This window comes from Aphanomyces invadans (genome assembly GCF_000520115.1).
Source record: "Aphanomyces invadans strain NJM9701 unplaced genomic scaffold supercont1.5, whole genome shotgun sequence".
In the NCBI taxonomy this organism is placed as follows: Eukaryota; Oomycota; class Saprolegniomycetes; order Saprolegniales; family Verrucalvaceae; genus Aphanomyces; species Aphanomyces invadans.
In genome coordinates, this window is record NW_008580150.1 from 986458 (window position 1) to 1003425 (window position 16968).

The following is a 16968-nucleotide window of genomic DNA, read 5'->3' on the forward strand; positions in this document are numbered from 1 at the left end:
CATTAATTATCATGAGCCGACGTTGAGCGGGTGGTGTGAATCAGCCTAGCAGCCCTGAAGGCTCGTATGCGTCGTGGTCAAGTAGGGACATCTCGACAGAACCACCAAGTGACAGCGAGTCCGCGTCGAGATCACCACCCACGTCCCCCGAAATTTTCTGCAACCAAATCCCTACTGACCGGAAGCCACATTGGACGACCGTGGATGTGTTGTTGCGGCGAAGATGTTTTTGCACCACAGGCCATTCCGCTACAAGCACACTCGAAATTACAATTCTGACTCTACCAATCATATGTACGTATATACTTGCACTGTCATGTGCGTTGCCGCTACCAATTCAATCAAAATCATGGTGCACTTCGGCGCCGAATCGCAGCTGCTGGATAGCAACATCCAGCACAGCCTGGATGTTGCTATCCAGTACGGTATACACCCAACACTACTGCTGGAGATCGATGAATGCCTTCGACATGGTCTCACTCCAAAAAAACTAGTGGTATGTCAAGTCAATATTTTGGTTAACAAAAGGTGTTGTGGTTCACAAAATGTGGCGTGCATGTCGGCGGTGACATGTATGCATTCAAGTCGATGTAATCCTCACTAAAATAGGTGGATTTGTACACACGATAAGCAAAAAATTCAGCCTACCTGGCGCTTCTTCCCACGTTGCGACAACTGACAAATCACAAGCAGCATCTAGTCCGAAAGCGCGGCGATGGATAGGAAATAAAGAACTTGGCCGGACTTGCTGACTGGGCAGCGGCGCACACATGCAATACGTCAAGCGATTTTTTTGCCCTTGAGGAAAGCGCCGTGACTTACGACAACTTCTGCGTTGCATTCGTTCTTCGGATTTACCCTCGTTCCAAAGGTTCGGGCACTGCATAAGAGTCCTTAGCTGATGTGGGAGCAGGTGTGCTGTATAGATCACGTCACATACATAGCGGTAACACACGACGGAAGTGGCCCGAAGTCCACACTTACATCGTGCTACGTGAAGCGGAACGTACAGTACACCGCAACCGATACCATCTGGTTGACCCGGCCAACTACATCAAAGTCACGGCTGGCATCCACAAGATGTGGTGTGCACATACGTGGCCGCAATTCCAGCAGATTGTACGTATAGTGCTCTTGGAATGGCAAGTTCTCCTTGGCGAAGACCATTTCGCCGATTAGTTCCACGAAACATATTTGATCTCACCATGGGACTTCTGGTTTGTGACAGCTTCTGGCGTTGCTGGTGTGACGTCGCATGAACAGCCCATTTGAAAGTCAACACAAGTGGATCAAGCAGATCTGCGCCAATGAGCTACGTGCTGTGACGTCAGTGGTGCTGAGTCATACGCTTTCTCGAATTCTTGTTGCCGACGCGATTTCGTTCGAAAGCGGGTCGAAGCCATGGGGTGTTGCACCGTTTAATACCGACACCCTCGACTAAGCCCTGCTCTTAACTCTACCCGTACACCACAAAGTTCTTGCTGGTGGGCTCGTTGTGTTCAACTCGTCAGCGTTTTTGGGTTGCAGAATCACACCAAAACGATTGTCTACGTACGTGCTATAACTGATATCTCCTGTCTCACGAATAAATTCCAGATTTTTAGAGTCCTTCGACGGGTTAAACGGTTTCAGCTGCATTGGTACTGAAATTGAGTCGCACATGATCTGCATGGACTGTGTCCGTGTGGACGAAAGGATCAACCTGGGCGATGCTGTCAGCAAGATCACGCAGCTCAATGCATTGGAGGTATGTGCCCCCAAGTGCCCCAATGATGACATCGTGATGACGAATAGTGCGAATCAATTCGCGTCAAATTTATGTGCGACTGCGCGGCTTACATGCGTTCTGGGTGGTTGTGTTCGCATACCGTTGCCTGCATGTTGCTCGATGACGGGTTCGACATTCGGATGAGGTTGCGGGTATTGCCCATTCGAAAATCTTCTGGCCGCCCAAGCAAAGCGTCTAAGGCCCTGAAGGCCGAGACTTGAGAACGCCAGTTCACACTCACATCGCTTGTAAATCAAGCAACAAAGCACCATCTCTCAATAGTCGGGTACAGGTGTTGCAAAAGGTTTCGAACTACAGCAGCACTGTCCAACGGCGAATCGCTGAAGGAGTTACTTAAAAACGTTGGCGAGGTCGACAGCTTTGTTGCCTCGAGAAGTGCATGGCTTGTGCGGTTCACCGTCAATGGCGAAATCGAACAAATGCTTATGAACACCAAGAAAGTTGCAACGGCAATTCACATTGCCTATCACAACGGCGTTGATGTCAGATCCAAAATGTCCATTGTAGTATTAGCGCAGATATCCATCCAAATAGACTTCTAAATGCGGGAGTCTGCTGACCACTCGTTTCGACGGGTTCTGTGAGGGGCACAGGCGCGGGCGGCACTGCTGTCGTACCATGGGGACCCTTCAACCAGACCACACACAAAAACCTGGGACTCTACGCATTCAGACTTGCCTCTGCTTGTCTGTGTTTGTAATACACGCGTTAGTTATCCTGATGAACGTCCTAGTCATCCCGTCACACGTGCATGCCATCCCACCCCACGCGCAAGTCATCGTTTCCGCGTGTCAATTTTGTCGACACGCGTACAGTCTGATGCGAAACGTTAGGACATAACACGTTTCGTTGCAGAACTCATGATTTATTCGGAATTGTAAGCTCCTGAAAGTATCGTTTTATTCGTGCTACAATCAGGAATGTATCAAATCCAATTGTGTAGAATTCCGCATACAGATTCAAAAGAAAATGCAAAAATACTTGTTTTGAACATGTGCAAAACAATAGGACACATTTGAAAATTCCCGCCCATCATCGATTTCAAGGGCTCCACGTGGCCGAAAACATACTCTACACTTAACAAGTGTCAGCCTCGGAAGCTGATCAACACAGCCGCATGGGACGCTCGTCTCAGCTCACAGAGTTCGAGCGTGGCCAAATTGATGTGTGCGTCGAGTTTGGGCTCAGCCTGAACCAGACTGCCCAGTTCGTGAAACGGAGCCGCCACGCTGAGCAAAACTACCTTGCGGACCCCATGCCGTACGGCCAACGCTTCAGAGGAGGCCGCCCTTCAAAGTTGAGCCAAAGAGACGAGCGCCAAATTATTCTTGCCATGGCAAAAGATCCCAAAAGCTGCGCAAAAGTTAAGCATGACCTTGAACTCCACGTCCACCGTACGACCATATCAAGGCTAATGAACTCGTCTAGAGAGTTCGACTACATCAAGATGAACAAAAAGCACAAGCTCACAGAAACACACATGGAGAACCGTTGTCGTTGGGCCGAAAAGCACGTAGACTTGGAGTGGCAAGGGTGGGCCGAAATTTTGTTTTCCAAATGAAAAAGTGGAACCTGGATGGCCCCGACGGCCTAAAGTACTATTGGCACTGCGTTGGGCGCGAAAAGAAGACTGCATTTAGCCGACAAATTGGTGGGGGCTCTGTGTTGTTCTGGGGCGCAATCCGGGCGGACGGCAAGAGCGAGCTTGCCTTTCTCGAGGGGCGCCAGAATTCCGGCGACTACATCGATACACTGTCCAACTACATGCTTCCATCGGCTCACGAGCATTTTGGCTACAACTTCGATACACTGTCCAACTACATGTTTCTATCGGCTCACGAGCATTTTGGCTACAACTTCGTTTTTCAGCATGACAATGCTTCGATTCACGCGTCGAAAGAATCAAAGGCGTTTCTTGACGACAACGACATCAGGGTCTTGGACTGGTCTGCACTGTCACCAGACCTCAACCCCATTAGAATGTCTGGGGATACCTTGTCCTGAAGGTGTGTGCGAATGGGAAACAATACAACTCAACGCATGAGTTAAAAGAAGCAATTTTGTTTCATTGGAACGCTTTGTCACCTTGCTACCTCGAAGGGCTCGTTCGAAGCATGAAATCCCGCTGCATTGGTGTTTTGAAGTCCTCAGGAAAGCCCATTAATTCTTAATACAATCCTTTTTGTTCTTGTATTGCATCATTTGTGCATTTTTAGGATTCGAGCAACCTGTCCTATCGTTTTACCACTGATCATTTTGATTGTCATGCAATCCCGACCCAATTCGTCCGTGAATTGCTCTCAATTCATGTCAACTGCATTCAGAAGGCTATTACGATCATGTTGCTATGTTTGTGCTAAAAAAACTCGCAAAATTGACCGAGGTATCGGCCGAAAGGTGGGTTGTCCTAACCTTTTGCAACGGACTGTAGAATATGCAAAAACACTGCATTTGAGCTTTTCCCCGCGGCAAAATGAGCGACGCAGCCATCGCGTGAGCCCAATGAAGATGCACATGTACATGTTATGGACGTTAGGAGGCACGACACACAATGGCCGTGGCGAGAAGTGGTCGATGGTGGGGCAGGTTGACTGTACCTGGTTGCACTAATAACTCATCTTTTGCGGCGCGGAGCACCACCCGCACGACCCGAACTGCTTGATCCACTTGTTCCAACTCTCTCTGTCCGCGATGACCTTGCAATTGGTACAATGCACCGTCGTCTTGGCACCGACAGGGAACCCTGTGATGATGCACGACTCGAACTTGGTCTTGCATTCAGCGCACTGCAAGTTGCCTTCGTAGATGGAGGCTTGGCAGTTGGGGCACGGCTTCTCCGGCAGCTTCTCCTGCACTTGCTGGTCCATCGAGATGGTCAATACCCAGTCTCGGATCTCTTCGCGGGCGCTTTCCTCCGGGAGATACTGGTCCTCCGGCACGCTGAAATCGCGCGGCGATGGAATATCCGTGCCCAAAAAGTCCGAGTTGTCCAGGTTGCTGGTCGTGCCATCATCGATGGCTTCCGTCAAGTCCAAGTACCGGTTGAAGAAGACAAACGCTGGACTGAGCCACTTTTTTTCACGACAAGCTGCTCCGGCCAAGAAGAACATCTTGTCGGCGGGCAACGTCCCGATGAATCGTAGCAGCGACATGGAGATCTTGCATGCAATGTCCGTGAGACCCGCCGCCTGCGCCGCATACTTGAATGAACAATAATGCGCAATCAGCAAGTACTGCTCCATTTTCGCGACAGTCGCCATGTCCTTGGCCGCCTTGAGCTCCTTGATCAATTTGCGGAGACACTTGACGATTGTCGCGACGGCCGTGGCATGTTCTGGGGATGACTCGACAGTGACCTTGCAACCAAGGCTCTTCTTCACGACAACTTGGACCATTTCGAGCGCGTCTGCTTCCAGGGGAATTCCGTACTGGTTGATCGTGTTCACAGCCGTGTCCGGGTCGTCGTGCTCCACAAGGCGCGTGCACCTTACAACGAGGTATTTGGCCAGCGACTTTGGGCCGTGCTTGGCGGCGGACGTGAGGACTTTGTCCCACTCACCACGCTGCATCCAGACTTCGAGGGCATTCCCGTTCTCCTTGGCCTCGGACGATGACGAACTGCTTCCACTCGTCGCTTTCTCGCTGCGGTGGTGGTCGCTCCCCTTAGCACCCTTCGCATCGTCATCGCGGTCGCTCGTTATGCTGCTCGAGGACGTCCCCATGCTCGATAGTTTGTCTTCCTTCTTTGCGTCACTCGACGATCCAAATGCCGACGCCTGTTGCGCGCGCTCCAGTCGAGGCAACAACTCTGGGGCATGCTGCTCGCACATCTTTTGCGCATCGACCCAGTTGTTTGTCCGGAGGTAGCAATCCAGCGCTTCGCTCATCTTGTCAATGGACTTGAAATAATTGGCAGCCGCATCGAACATGGACATCGACAGCAACCGGGACGCAACTTCCTCAACGACCGACTTGTACCGGCCGCGGTCGTGCTTGGACGCGAGCTCGACGGCGAGTCCCCAAATTTCTTCGAGTCCCGTCGGGTTCTACGAGCCACGGCAGTCAATACACGAAGTCTGTGTGGTTTGTTCATCGCTTGGTCGTACATCCAGCTGCTCGTTCGTGATGGACAAGTAAGCGTCGATGGCTTGCACGTACTGCTGGCACGACACCCAAATCTCACACGCTTCGAGCAACTCTTCTTTGGATTTGGGCCCACCGGAAAAGATTGCGCGTTGGTGAGCCATGTTGACTTCGCTCAACTTATGCGGCAAGTGCCGCTTCGCGAGTCGCATTGCGTCGTTCCACATGAGTGCTTCAGTGTACGCCGCAAGGGCAAGCTCGGGCTTGCCAGCGTTCAAGAAGAAGCCCTCTACACAAGTATCGTGAGTACTGCCCTGGGAAGGAGCTGTCTGCACTTCCGTAGCACCGCGTGCATCAGACGAATCACAATGGATATACCAGCACGCGCAAATTCCTTTCGTTCAACCCACAGACGAGCTTGCGCAATGAACACATCGGAGACGCTGGCGGGATCGTTCGTCTCCGCCACACGCATGGCGTTTTGCCAATCCTGCTGGTGGATGTACATGTCGACGGCTTCGCGGGGCTTGACGGCCTTGACAAACTCTTCTTCGGCCTCCTTGAACCGCTCTTCGTCTTCCAAGAAGAGGGCATGTTTTAAATGGACTTCGGGCACTTTCTTGGGGGCGCAGTTCCGCGCGAGCTCAAACGCGTGTTCGAACGCGCCGCTCTCGATCGCGTAATCGATGGCAGGTTCAATCAAACCCAGTCGCGTCAGCAGCTTCGACCCCGCCTCGCCACCCAAACTCATGGCCCATGCATACGCCACGCGCTTCGATGCGTTGATGCCTACAAGGGGCGTTAAATCGAGATGCTCCCAACTTGCCACACGACGTACCGCCATGGTACTTGGCCACACGTATCGCTTCGTCCCACATGTCGTTTGTACGATACATGTTGACTGCAGCTTGCCACTCGCCCGCTTCGGCAAAGTGATGTTCGGCCTCTTTGAAATTTCCTTCGTGTTCGAGCTGCTGCGCCAGGTACAAGTGCGTGTCCTTGAGTAAATCCTTGCGATACTTGGTCACAAGTCGAATCATTTGCTCGTAATTCTTGTGGTTCTTGTACATGTTGATGGCTAAGTCGGGCTCGTTCACGGTCAAAAACAGCTTCTCGGCCTCTTTTAACTTGCCTATGCAACACGCGAGAGTGACTTCTCCCTGTTACGCCGAGTGTGCTGAAGACGTACCTTGACGCTCCATGCGGTGCGCTTGCTCGACATACAACCGCTCCGTCTCGTACTTGTCCATGTGGTTCAGTGCCACCTGATACGCTGCATCCCACTTGTTTGCGCGCGTGTACATTTCGACTGCGTCCTTTGCTGCGTCCGCCTTGATAAAGCACCGTTCCGCCTGTTCGTACTGTTGGGCATCTTGGTAATGTCGCGCAAGGCGGCGGTAGTACGGCAGAGCAATGTCATCGTCAAGAGTTTCGACCATTTGGCCAGCTTTGGCCCACTGGCGCGAATTAAGCGCCGCCTCCACAGCTTTGGTCGGGACGTTGCCTTCGATGTAATGGTTGATAGCCATGTCCATCTATCGGAGCACACCACCCTTAAATGCTCCATCCTGGTCCATAGCTCATGTTCACGTACTTGTTTCTGCGATACGAGGTAGTCGCCCCAGCTTTCTTCGAGCTTCATGACACGATCTGGGAACACGCGGCGGCTGAGTTCGACCGCCTTGCGGTACGCATTTGCCTTGATGAACGCTGCCAACGCCCGATCTTCTTGATCCATCTTTTCGAACTGGTCACCGGCTTTTTCGAACATGCCCGCCGTGTACAACGCATCGGCGACGCTTTCCATGAGCCCCTTGTGATCGCGGCCAAGGTTGCGCTCGTTCAATAGTTGCGCCGCTTTCGCAGGTAACCCGCCCTTGAGGTACAAGTGAACGGCGGCAGGGAAGTCGCCTTCCTTGACCTTGAGCACGGCAGCTTTTTCTTCCTGACGAGAACTGAGCAGGTACTCGGCGTACTGGCGCTTCATGGTGTCGATCGCGCTGTGGTTCTTGGCCTCCGCAACGCGAATCGCGTCTTCCCACTTGTGCAGGATTTGATACATTTCAATTGCTTCATCCACCTGACCTTGACTCAGGAGAATATGCTCGGCACTGCGGTAGTCGTTCTTGAGTTGCGCAAGCTTGGACCGAACCTTCCAATGGACCATTCCTGCTCACGGCCCAACTCATTATCAATGTCTACATCGGACTTCTTCCTCAGAGATTCAATCGCCCTACCTTCGCCCATTCGACCCTTCTCCATCCAGTCGACTTTGTTCACCTTGCGCAGGTACCGGCACCGGCACACGTCGCCCAGCGCCGCCACGCATCTCTCGGCAATGCGATGGTCGTTGCATTTCAATGCTTCGGCACTCAATTGCATCCACATCGCTTCTGTCTCTGGCGTCAGTTCAAGCGGCTCCAAGATGCTCATGGCACGTAAGAGTTGCATGTCGTCGATGGCCGTCCCAAAGTTAATGAGCGACTCGTCCAGCTGGTAGCTCGCCGTGTTCATGCCTTCATCCACGATTACCTCGGTGCGATTATTGCCTCTTTCAATTTGCTCGACATCCCCTATCATGTCACCAAGTGAATCGTGCGCTCAGTTACAACGAGATTTCTTCTCCAAGGTAGGAAGCGCCCATGGAACAAATCGTTCTCCGCCTTGATCCGCGCGGGAATGCATGGGCTATAACATGGAGCTCCACCCACCTTTAATTTGATAAATCGTGGCCTTGTCCGGGCTGCGAATGTTGTACCACACGTACAAGCTCGTCCGATTCTGGGCCACAACCACGTCCGAGTCGGGCACCCACTGGACGTAGTTGCAATAGTTGAGCAGGGTACTGCGTGTCTGGGTGTCCATGTCAAAGAGGTGCAGTTGGCGGCGCTTGTCGCGGAAGAGGAGCAAGTTTGCGTGCGCGTTGAGCTCGAGCCAGTCGACCCGTGAGTCATGATTGATGGTGGTCGACGTGTGGTTGTGCATGTCCTTGACCGAGATCGTTTGCAAGTCGAGCAGGAACGCCATCTTCTTGTTATCTTCCATGGGCTTTCCGTCCGTGAGGACAGGACGCTCGTTGATGCGGACGCTGAGTAAGTGCAAGTTCAAGTGCTCCGTGCGCACACTGCCAAGGATCTCGCTCTGTCCGTACTCGATCAGAGACAGCTCGCCCGCTTGGTAGATGATGCACACGGTCGGGTTCTCAAACATGTACTTCTCCGACCCCAACGACTGCCACTGGACTTCGCTCAGTTTCGCCGTGTCGAGGTCGCCAACGAGCAGCGTGCTGCTCGTGTTGGCAATGAGAAACCGATCTTGGAACACGTTGATCTTGGTGATTTCACACCCGAAAGACGATCGAACAATGACACGGGCCCCCGTCGCGATACGCTTCACAATCACTTGGCTAAGGCTCACGTAGGTGAACTCAAACTTGCCTTTGTACCGATAGCGCCGCACGCACGCGTCGTACAAGTCGAGCGCGCCGCAGACCGAGCCCACCGCAAGGCGCGATCCGTCGAACTTCCACCCCAAACTCGTGACCGAGTAGAGGTTTTCGACCGTCTTGACGCCGACAGCTTCCCACGAATCGGTCTTGACGAGGTAGTTGAATACATAGAAGGAGTTGAAGTTGCCGACAACGCAACTGTCGCCCGTCGGATTGAAAACGGATGTCGTGAATTCGCCGCACTTGTCCTCGGACGCGTAGTCAAAGGATCGCACCATCCCACCGTCCTTGTCGTAGAACGTGACTTTCCGGTCGTTCCCGGCCGCGACGATCGCTTCGCCCCACGACAGCGCGTACGGGACGCACGAATGGATCGCGATCTTGGTCTGCGTCGATCCGCCGTTCACGTCATCGAAGATGAACCGGTAAATACTCTGGTCGTAGTGCGACGACAAAATCGCTGTTCCCTCGACGTTCGTGCATAGCGTGCTCACGTACGACCCCGTCGCATACAACGTGGCAGGCTTGTTGCTGCGCAACTGGCCGAGTTTGACTTTTCCGTCGCTCAGCCCAAATACGATTTCGTTCGGATGCGATGTGGGCCATACCATACTCGTGACGCTCGCTGTTTGCAAAAACTTGTTGCAGATCGACTTTTTGTCGCCCCATTCGAGGCCAAGCTTGTAAATGAACACAATGTTGTCGCTTTGTGCAACGGCCAACTTGGACGAGTCTGGCGAGAACGCGAGCGCCTTGACTACGTAGTTCTTGTCACCCTACGGTGGAGCACATCGCTTGCTGAGAAAATCGCTGGTTCTTGTGGATGATGGGGTACCTTTTCCGCTGGTTTGGTCGAGAATTTGTCTTTTCGTTCCCCGGTTGACGCGTCAAACATGTGGACGACACGCTCCACGGTCACGACTGCAAGGCGGCGATTGTTTGGAGACCACGCAATGGCAGTAACCTTGCACATGCCCTCCGTGGGCGGGAGTACTGTCGAGAGATGCCGCAGCTGCATGGTGCGCCCGTTCGCTCCCTCGCTGTTCCTCACAAAACCAAGTCTTGTGACCTTTCGAAAAACACCTGAACCTGGATAAATAAATACCCTTCGAGATCGTATTTTCAATGACTTTGGACACTGCAACCACATATGAAGTTTCAAAGGTAGACATCACGTCCGCTCACCCAAGGGTCGCCACCGAACCGTCGCGATGGTCGTCCACGAAGTGGATGCGATGATCGGTGCGGCTGCGGCGCAATAGCCAACATGCATTACGACAAAGCAGGACTTTATTCGCATGTTATATGAGCGCTGCCGCGCAAGTGGCACCAAGGAGGGATTTTTCGGAGTGTTCCGCCCTTCCATTTTCACCAACAGCAACGGTCGCGTGAATGCCCATGGACGCTGGACCGTGCAACCTTGAGCGACGTTTTTGATCCGCGGGCGAGACATATTCTTCGCACGCACTTGGTGAGCGTTTACCAGGGAATGCCATGATATTGTGCGCATCCATTTCATCGCCACGACGGAGTGGAGGGAGTCGCTGTGCATTAACGTAATTACTTCGACAGACCAAATCGCTCCAGGCGTTGCTTCTTTTTTGCATCCACCTACATCATCGAGACAATGCACAGGTCAGATTACCGGAGACAGTGGAGGCGGGAGGACTCGGACCGTCTCTGGCGTTTCCAAGTTGAATCGCATGGCGCGTTTCAGCTTCTTCTCGGCTTCGGCATTCATTCCAAACCGGCTTGCACGCGCGGCTTTCTTCTCTTCCAGCTAAATGCATCGCCATGTTAACATCGGTGTGATTCTTGGTGAAATAACTCGTACCATACTGGCGTCCAAAGCAACAGGAAGCCCAAAGCGCTTGGCCCGGTCCTGCTTTTTCGCGTCATCAAGAACTTTGTCTACATGAACCCCCGGGTTGTCCGTGAGCAGAGCACTAAAGTCGTCACTCTTCATACTCGGCAGCTGGAAGCGCTTAGCACGTTCCAAAATTTTCTGTTCCTCTGAGAGTGGAATGCCAAATTTTTCAGCGCGACGACGTTTCTTCTCCTCCTCTGAGATCGCCTTGGGCGTGTTTGCCACGATGGTTGCGCTGGGCGGGGACACATCAGTCTTTTTCACAGTAGGTTTGGCAGTAGGAGCCACCGTCGAAGTCGCAGATGGCTTGCCAACAGCAGCCTTCGCAAGCGCCGTGGCAGCAGGTTCCGCGGAAGGAGTATCGTCGTTGAGAAGGCTTCGAATCGAGTCGGTTTTCTTCATGACAACGGTGGGAGCAACCTCATTCTCCACGACAGCAACGGCAGTGGAAACTGGGGATGATTCTGGGACATCCAAGCCGCCAAACTCCTCTTCATCGAGAGCGAGTTCAAGACGCTGGATGAGCTCGGGCTTAAGACCCGTTTGGCTCAATCCCCGTTTTGCAAGCTCATCTTTGATCTCGTTTACCTTCATCTTCTTCGGGTTGAGGATCGCCATGTTGGTCCGTTGCCGTGTGTGCGGGGGACCGATGTACGGATGGGATGGAATCGAATGTGAAACTTTGTATGCGATTTTTTCAAACTTTCGATTTTTTGTAGTAGACCAACCCTACTAGTGAAAATCCAATCCCTGTCCATACAATAACTAGATTTTTCAACACAAGTCACTAATTAGTGACTCGAGTTGTAGTAATCAAACAGTATTGTCCAACTTACTACTGGACGATCGAATGGCCGTTCATGGGGGCGTTCGCGCATCCACGTCGTCTTGTGTCTACAGATCGATACTGTCATGATGAGCCAATGGCTCCTGCGCCGTCATGGCGCGCTGTTTCGGCGGCGACATGCTTCGCCGTGTCTTGGACCGCGGGCTTCCCCGTGGACTACTGCGCGGGCTGCTGGACTTGCTCGGTGAGTTCAACGACCGCGGGCTTCCGACTTTTTTCCTTTGGGGAATCACAATCGGAGGCGGCGCGGTAATGTTGCGCACGGGTTTCTTTTCGCTCCATGACGTCCAGCTGGACGCTTGCTTCGTGCTCGAATGAACTTCGTCCATATCTTCCGGAGTGAATTGCAACAACGTCGACAGCACTGGGATCAACTTGAGTTGCTGCGACGAACCAGGTCGGAAGCTCATGTACTGCACGACGACGTTCTTCAAGTATTCCATATTGACGCCTTCCCGGCGTTCGGTACGCACGAGATGTGCAATGTCCTCCTCTAACGCCACTTTGTCGTTGGTCAACTGAACGTTTTCGGCTCGGAGTTGCTCCAGTGCTGTCATGACCTCGGCCAACTCCTGCTCTCGTGACCGTGCTGCCGCGTCACGATTCGCTTGCATCGACGCCAACTCGAAAATTCGCCTGTGATCGGCATCCCCCGACCGCACGTCTTCTTCCAGCTTAGCCAGTTTCGCGGTTAAGCTGGCAATCAACTCTTCCTTCTCCAACACCACTTGTCTCGCCAACTTGGACTTGGCACGTCCGTCAGCTTCGAGTTTTTCCAGTTCGATCGCAAACTTTTGGTTCAATTTGGCTTCCCGTTCCGCCGCCGTCAACTCAACAAGGCGGAGCTTCTCGTGCCAGTCTTCTTTCCATCGTGCATGTGAAGCCGTGGCTTCTGCCAGCTCTGTTTCCACACGAGTTACGTCTGATGCTCGGGATGCCGCCACATTGGTCATTTCCTTGGCCAAGCCTTCCGACTTCCGCAATGCTTCAGCGTGCTCGGTCAGTTGCTGTCGTAATTGAGCCGCTTCAGCAGTAATTCCGGCGCTGGTTTCGCTTAAAAGAACATTTTCAGCATGCAGCCGCGCCGCCAGTGCGTTCTTTTCCGACCACGTCTTGTGCAACGTGTGCATTTCCTTCGCCAGACGACCGTTTTCGGACTTCTGCGCCGTCCACGCCGCCTCCATCTCTTTCCATTTCAACGTCAGCCGTTCAACTTCTGCCTCGAGCGTCTTGGTTGCCGTCAGTCGGGTGTCATGCAATTCCGCTTCAACGTTGGCTTTTGCGGCTCTGGCAGCTTCCGTCGCTTCGTTCGCTGCGCGTAACTCGGTCGTTCGAGACTTCAGTTCAGCCTGTACCGTCGTTAGCTCTGCTCGAAGACTCGTTGCTGTGGCGTTTACAGCAGACAACTGAGCTGCCAGTGCACTCGCCTCCGCTTCGACGTGATGTAAACGCTGGCCTAAGGTCGCCTGTGCGAGATGCAATTCTTGTTTGAGGGTAGCCATGTAGTCTTCGCGCTCGCGGGCAGCATTCACTTGGTTTTTGATATCTTGAGCATAAGTATCGGCCATCGATTGCGCCGCCGCCAGTTGGGCCTGAGCTGTCTCGAGCTCTGCTTGGAGTTTGGCTGCAGTCGCTTCAGCCTCCCGAAGTTGCTTTTCCCACGATTCTCGTTCCTTCGACCTCTCGTTGTGATAGCTTTGCAGTTGCGCGTGCGCATCGTGCAGGTCGGCAGTCTTGGCTTCAATCTGGGCACGCAACGTTTCCATAACCTGCAATTCGCCTTCCAACGAAGCCTTCATTGTCGCTGCCGTCTCGGCCGCTGCTTGCACGGACGCCAAGTCTGTCTGGTGTGTGGTCACTTGCTGCTGCAATGCGTCGATCGCAGCGACATGAGCGGCGGCTTGCTGTTCGACTGAATGAAGCTTGGCTTGAAGTTGCGATACCTCTTCGTCTTTTCGATGGCAGTCGGCCAGTCGAGCGTTTTGGGCATCCAGATTTTCCTGCAGTGCAAGCAAACGCGCCTCCTTTTCTTTGATCGTTTCTGCGTGAGCCTCAAGGTCAGCAGCGTATGCCTGAATTGTGGTCGTCGCCACTCCCAGCTGCGCTTGTACTTGAATCAACTCGTCCCGGCTTTGCACCAAGTGCTTCTGGCTTTCTTCGACTTGAGCAGCATGCTTTGCGCGTTCAAGTTCGCGTTCTTGCGCCTCCGCGTCAAGTTGAGCTTGCAATGCCACCACCCGTTTGCGCTCTGCAGCTGCGTCTTGTCGCAAACACTCGATTTGCGCGTCGACGTTGGCTTTGTTCGTCTCGGCAAGCGCTAGAGCTCCGGCTCGCGCATCGTCCAGCTCACATTGGAGACGAGTTACCTCAGCAACTTTGTCTTCCTCTGCTTGTGTGGCTCGAGCCATCGCAGCTGCCATTGCCTCTTCCAACTGTACAACTTGAGCTTCGATCGATGCTTTTGCGGCCAACGCATCGGAAGTGGTTTGATGGAGTGATGCTTCTTGCCGCTCGTGAGCCACCACAGCCTCCTGCAAAACAGCCACATCTCGCTGGCGCGCCGCCAAATCCGACTGGACTGCTTCCTTCAGCTGTCCCAGTTCCGACTCCACGGCGATCTTTACAGCTGTAACTGAAGCGAAGTCCGCTTGAAGATGCTCGAGTGACTTTTGCAGGCTGATCACACGTTCGGTTTCACAGGAATGCGCAGTGATCACATCGGTCAAGCGCGCGGCCGCCTCTGCTTTCTCCACCTCGGCTTGTCGCAGCGCCTCATTTACGTGAATATGGACACGTTCGAGGTCACCGAGCCGCGCTTCTAATTCGCTCACTTGGGTGTCCTTGGCATGGAGTGCCGCGGTGATTTCTTCCACTTTTTTTTGCTCGAGAGTCACTTCTTGCTGCAGCATGGCCACCTTCTCACTCGCGTCCGCCGCCACGGCTTGCTGCGCCGCAACCAGTTGGCTCTTGACACTGTCTAAGTCATCTTGGCGCTGTGACAACACCACGTTGACTTGATGCACTTGGTGGCGCAAACTTGCAACTTCACTCTGCCATTGCATCGATACGTCCTCCGCTTTAGCTAAAGCTTCCGCCAGCGCCGCAGTCTGGCGCTGCACAGAAGTTTCGAGGTCCACCACTTGTCGTTCCTTCGACTCGATGGCCGCAGTCAATTCCCGAACTTTATACTCCAAAGACTTGATCTCGCTCAAACCGGCCTCGCGCTCGGTTCGCAAGTTCGAAGCAGTCGCTTCCACGACATGAAGCTGGGCTTGGATGGCGTCTAGTGCATTTTGCCGCTCGAGTAAAAGCGCTTGATCGTGGGCTTCTTGGGCCAGTCGTGATTCGTGAGCTGCTGCAAGGGTGGTCTGGTGCTCAGCTAAAGCACTTTGCGCCTGGGAAAGCTGTATTGCTTGCGCATCAGCCGTCGCTCGCAACATGGAAATTTCAACTGCATATGCATCCAACGCGGCTTTGACCGCTCGGTCTGCCGCTTCCTTGGCTTCCCACGCCTCGACGTCGCTGGCATGGGTAGCTATGGTCGCTTGCATTTGGTGGATGTCCTTGACATGCGCAGCATTTTCCTGCTCTAACAACTGCACACGTTGGCTCATCGAACCCAACTCCCTCGTTTTATCTTGCAGCTTCAGAATGATTTGTTGCTGTTGCGCCAATTCGTGCTTGAGACCGGCGATGATGTCGTCCTTGCTCTGAAGCGCCGCCTTTTGGGCAGCCATGTCCGAGGCGTGGGCGTTCATGCTGGTCGTTGTGGTCATGAGCAGACCTTGGATTTCTGCGAGTTGGGACTTCAACAACTGTTGAGCTCGTTCGGACTCAGCGACTGTCGCGCGTTCTGCATCGAGCGCAGTACGTAGGGTCTCTAATTCATGCAGGAGAGGTTCTACTGCAGAATCGGGGGCTGTCGAAGTTTTGTGAACCGGAGAATCCAAGTTGATCAAATCGCCGCCACCTTTCTCGGACAATTTGGCCACTTCCGCTCGCAGTTCGATGATTTCCTGGGCGTACTTATCTTCCATGTCCCGCACCTGTAGTTCACGCGCGCTGTCTCGGGCATGATATAGCTGCCGCATGGCGTTCGCGTCCAAAAGTTTCTCAACCGGACAACTCGTACTGTCGCTCCCTGCTCCATCTTCGTCGGAAGTCATCGGCGGCACCTTGAGTTCCGTGTAAACAAGGTCCACTCCAACGTCTTCGGATACGAACTGGACGAGTGACGCATAATTTGCCTCGATCTCCCCGGCTTGGAACAACTTGTCTGAGGCTTGGGTCAGCTGCGCCTTGTAGGCTTTGTTCTGCTTGGTCAACTTCATACTGAGATTCAATAGCTCATCGTACGACATCTTGGGCTTTTCAACACCGCTGCTACCGTTAAACGAGCTTGCACGAGCAGATGACGTTGGTGCAACTGCAGGTTTTTCCTCGTCGCTCGGCGCCATCGCAGTCTGGGACGCCGTCCGTAGAAAGTTCAAGCCTTTGCTCAAACCTCCGATTCCGATTTCCTTCATGTCTGCGAGGCCCTTCTCTAGGTTTTCCTTCTTGACGTTCTTCATCCCGAACGCCGACTTCATCGTCCTGAGGCGGCGAGGTAGGGTGACGTCGCCTCGGTGAAAATCGCACTTAGCGCTCCTCCGCACATTATTGAATAACGTTTATCAAACGTTGTCGAAAACGGTACGAAAAGCAGATAAAAATGCGAAATTCCTCAGTTCGTTGACCTCATCCATCCATCAAGTGCTGATGGCACAACAGGTTATGCGTTGACCTTCACAATCGCCAACTCCATTGCTTCTCGACATCCGTAGCCGCGTTCATCTTACGTTTCCAGCTGTGACCCGCCCCTGTCACCCCCGACACATCGCATCTTCCGAAAGTGATTGAACGATTTATCCCGATCGCACGAGGACGCCGTGACT

The 16968-nt window shown here is 53.2% G+C and overlaps 3 protein-coding genes across 5 annotated transcripts; all 3 read right to left on the reverse strand.

The window, feature by feature from the left end:
- Positions 1-4292: 4292 nt before the first annotated feature.
- On the reverse strand, positions 4293-10385 carry H310_03346 (hypothetical protein). The gene is made up of 9 exons (XM_008867163.1): positions 10156-10385; positions 8584-10096; positions 8110-8445; positions 7467-8041; positions 7062-7407; positions 6711-7004; positions 6251-6661; positions 5896-6161; positions 4293-5835 (listed from the first exon to the last, which is right to left on the reverse strand). Exons 1-9 carry the CDS (start codon positions 10336-10338, stop codon positions 4396-4398), a joined length of 5364 nt encoding a protein of 1787 aa, XP_008865385.1. The 5' UTR covers positions 10339-10385; the 3' UTR covers positions 4293-4395.
- A 207-nt stretch (positions 10386-10592) lies between these two features.
- On the reverse strand, positions 10593-11861 carry H310_03347. 2 transcript variants are annotated; one of them, XM_008867165.1, is made up of 4 exons: positions 11289-11861; positions 11155-11231; positions 10996-11100; positions 10593-10931 (listed from the first exon to the last, which is right to left on the reverse strand). In XM_008867165.1, exons 1-4 carry the CDS (start codon positions 11803-11805, stop codon positions 10881-10883), a joined length of 750 nt encoding a protein of 249 aa, XP_008865387.1. In that variant the 5' UTR covers positions 11806-11861; the 3' UTR covers positions 10593-10880. The 2 variants fall into 2 exon arrangements, with proteins under 2 accessions (XP_008865387.1, XP_008865386.1); XM_008867164.1 differs by having other exon boundaries at positions 11155-11861.
- On the reverse strand, positions 11862-16671 carry H310_03348. Of its 2 annotated transcripts, XM_008867167.1 has the most exons (2): positions 13432-16671; positions 11862-13383 (listed from the first exon to the last, which is right to left on the reverse strand). In XM_008867167.1, exons 1-2 carry the CDS (start codon positions 16621-16623, stop codon positions 12082-12084), a joined length of 4494 nt encoding a protein of 1497 aa, XP_008865389.1. In that variant the 5' UTR covers positions 16624-16671; the 3' UTR covers positions 11862-12081. The 2 variants fall into 2 exon arrangements, with proteins under 2 accessions (XP_008865389.1, XP_008865388.1); XM_008867166.1 differs by having other exon boundaries at positions 11862-16671.
- Positions 16672-16968: the final 297 nt, after the last annotated feature.

What these genes read in the sequence shown, in the direction of transcription:
- H310_03346 (XM_008867163.1), bottom strand. Translation starts at nt 10,338, where the DNA reads ATGCAGCTGCGGCATCTCTCGACAGTACTCCCGCCCACGGAGGGCATG. An exon ending in AAAGGAATTTGCGCGTGCTG is followed by an intron (nt 6,162 to 6,250) that starts GTATATCCATTG and finishes ATACTTGTGTAG; the next exon opens with AGGGCTTCTTCTTGAACGCT. An exon ending in TCACGAACGAGCAGCTGGAT is followed by an intron (nt 5,836 to 5,895) that starts GTACGACCAAGC and finishes CGTGGCTCGTAG; the next exon opens with AACCCGACGGGACTCGAAGA.
- H310_03347 (XM_008867164.1), bottom strand. Translation starts at nt 11,805, where the DNA reads ATGGCGATCCTCAACCCGAAGAAGATGAAGGTAAACGAGATCAAAGAT. An exon ending in TTGCTTTGGACGCCAGTATG is followed by an intron (nt 11,101 to 11,154) that starts GTACGAGTTATT and finishes CGATGCATTTAG; the next exon opens with CTGGAAGAGAAGAAAGCCGC. An exon ending in ACTTGGAAACGCCAGAGACG is followed by an intron (nt 10,932 to 10,995) that starts GTCCGAGTCCTC and finishes TCGATGATGTAG; the next exon opens with GTGGATGCAAAAAAGAAGCA.
- H310_03348 (XM_008867166.1), bottom strand. Translation starts at nt 16,623, where the DNA reads ATGAAGTCGGCGTTCGGGATGAAGAACGTCAAGAAGGAAAACCTAGAG.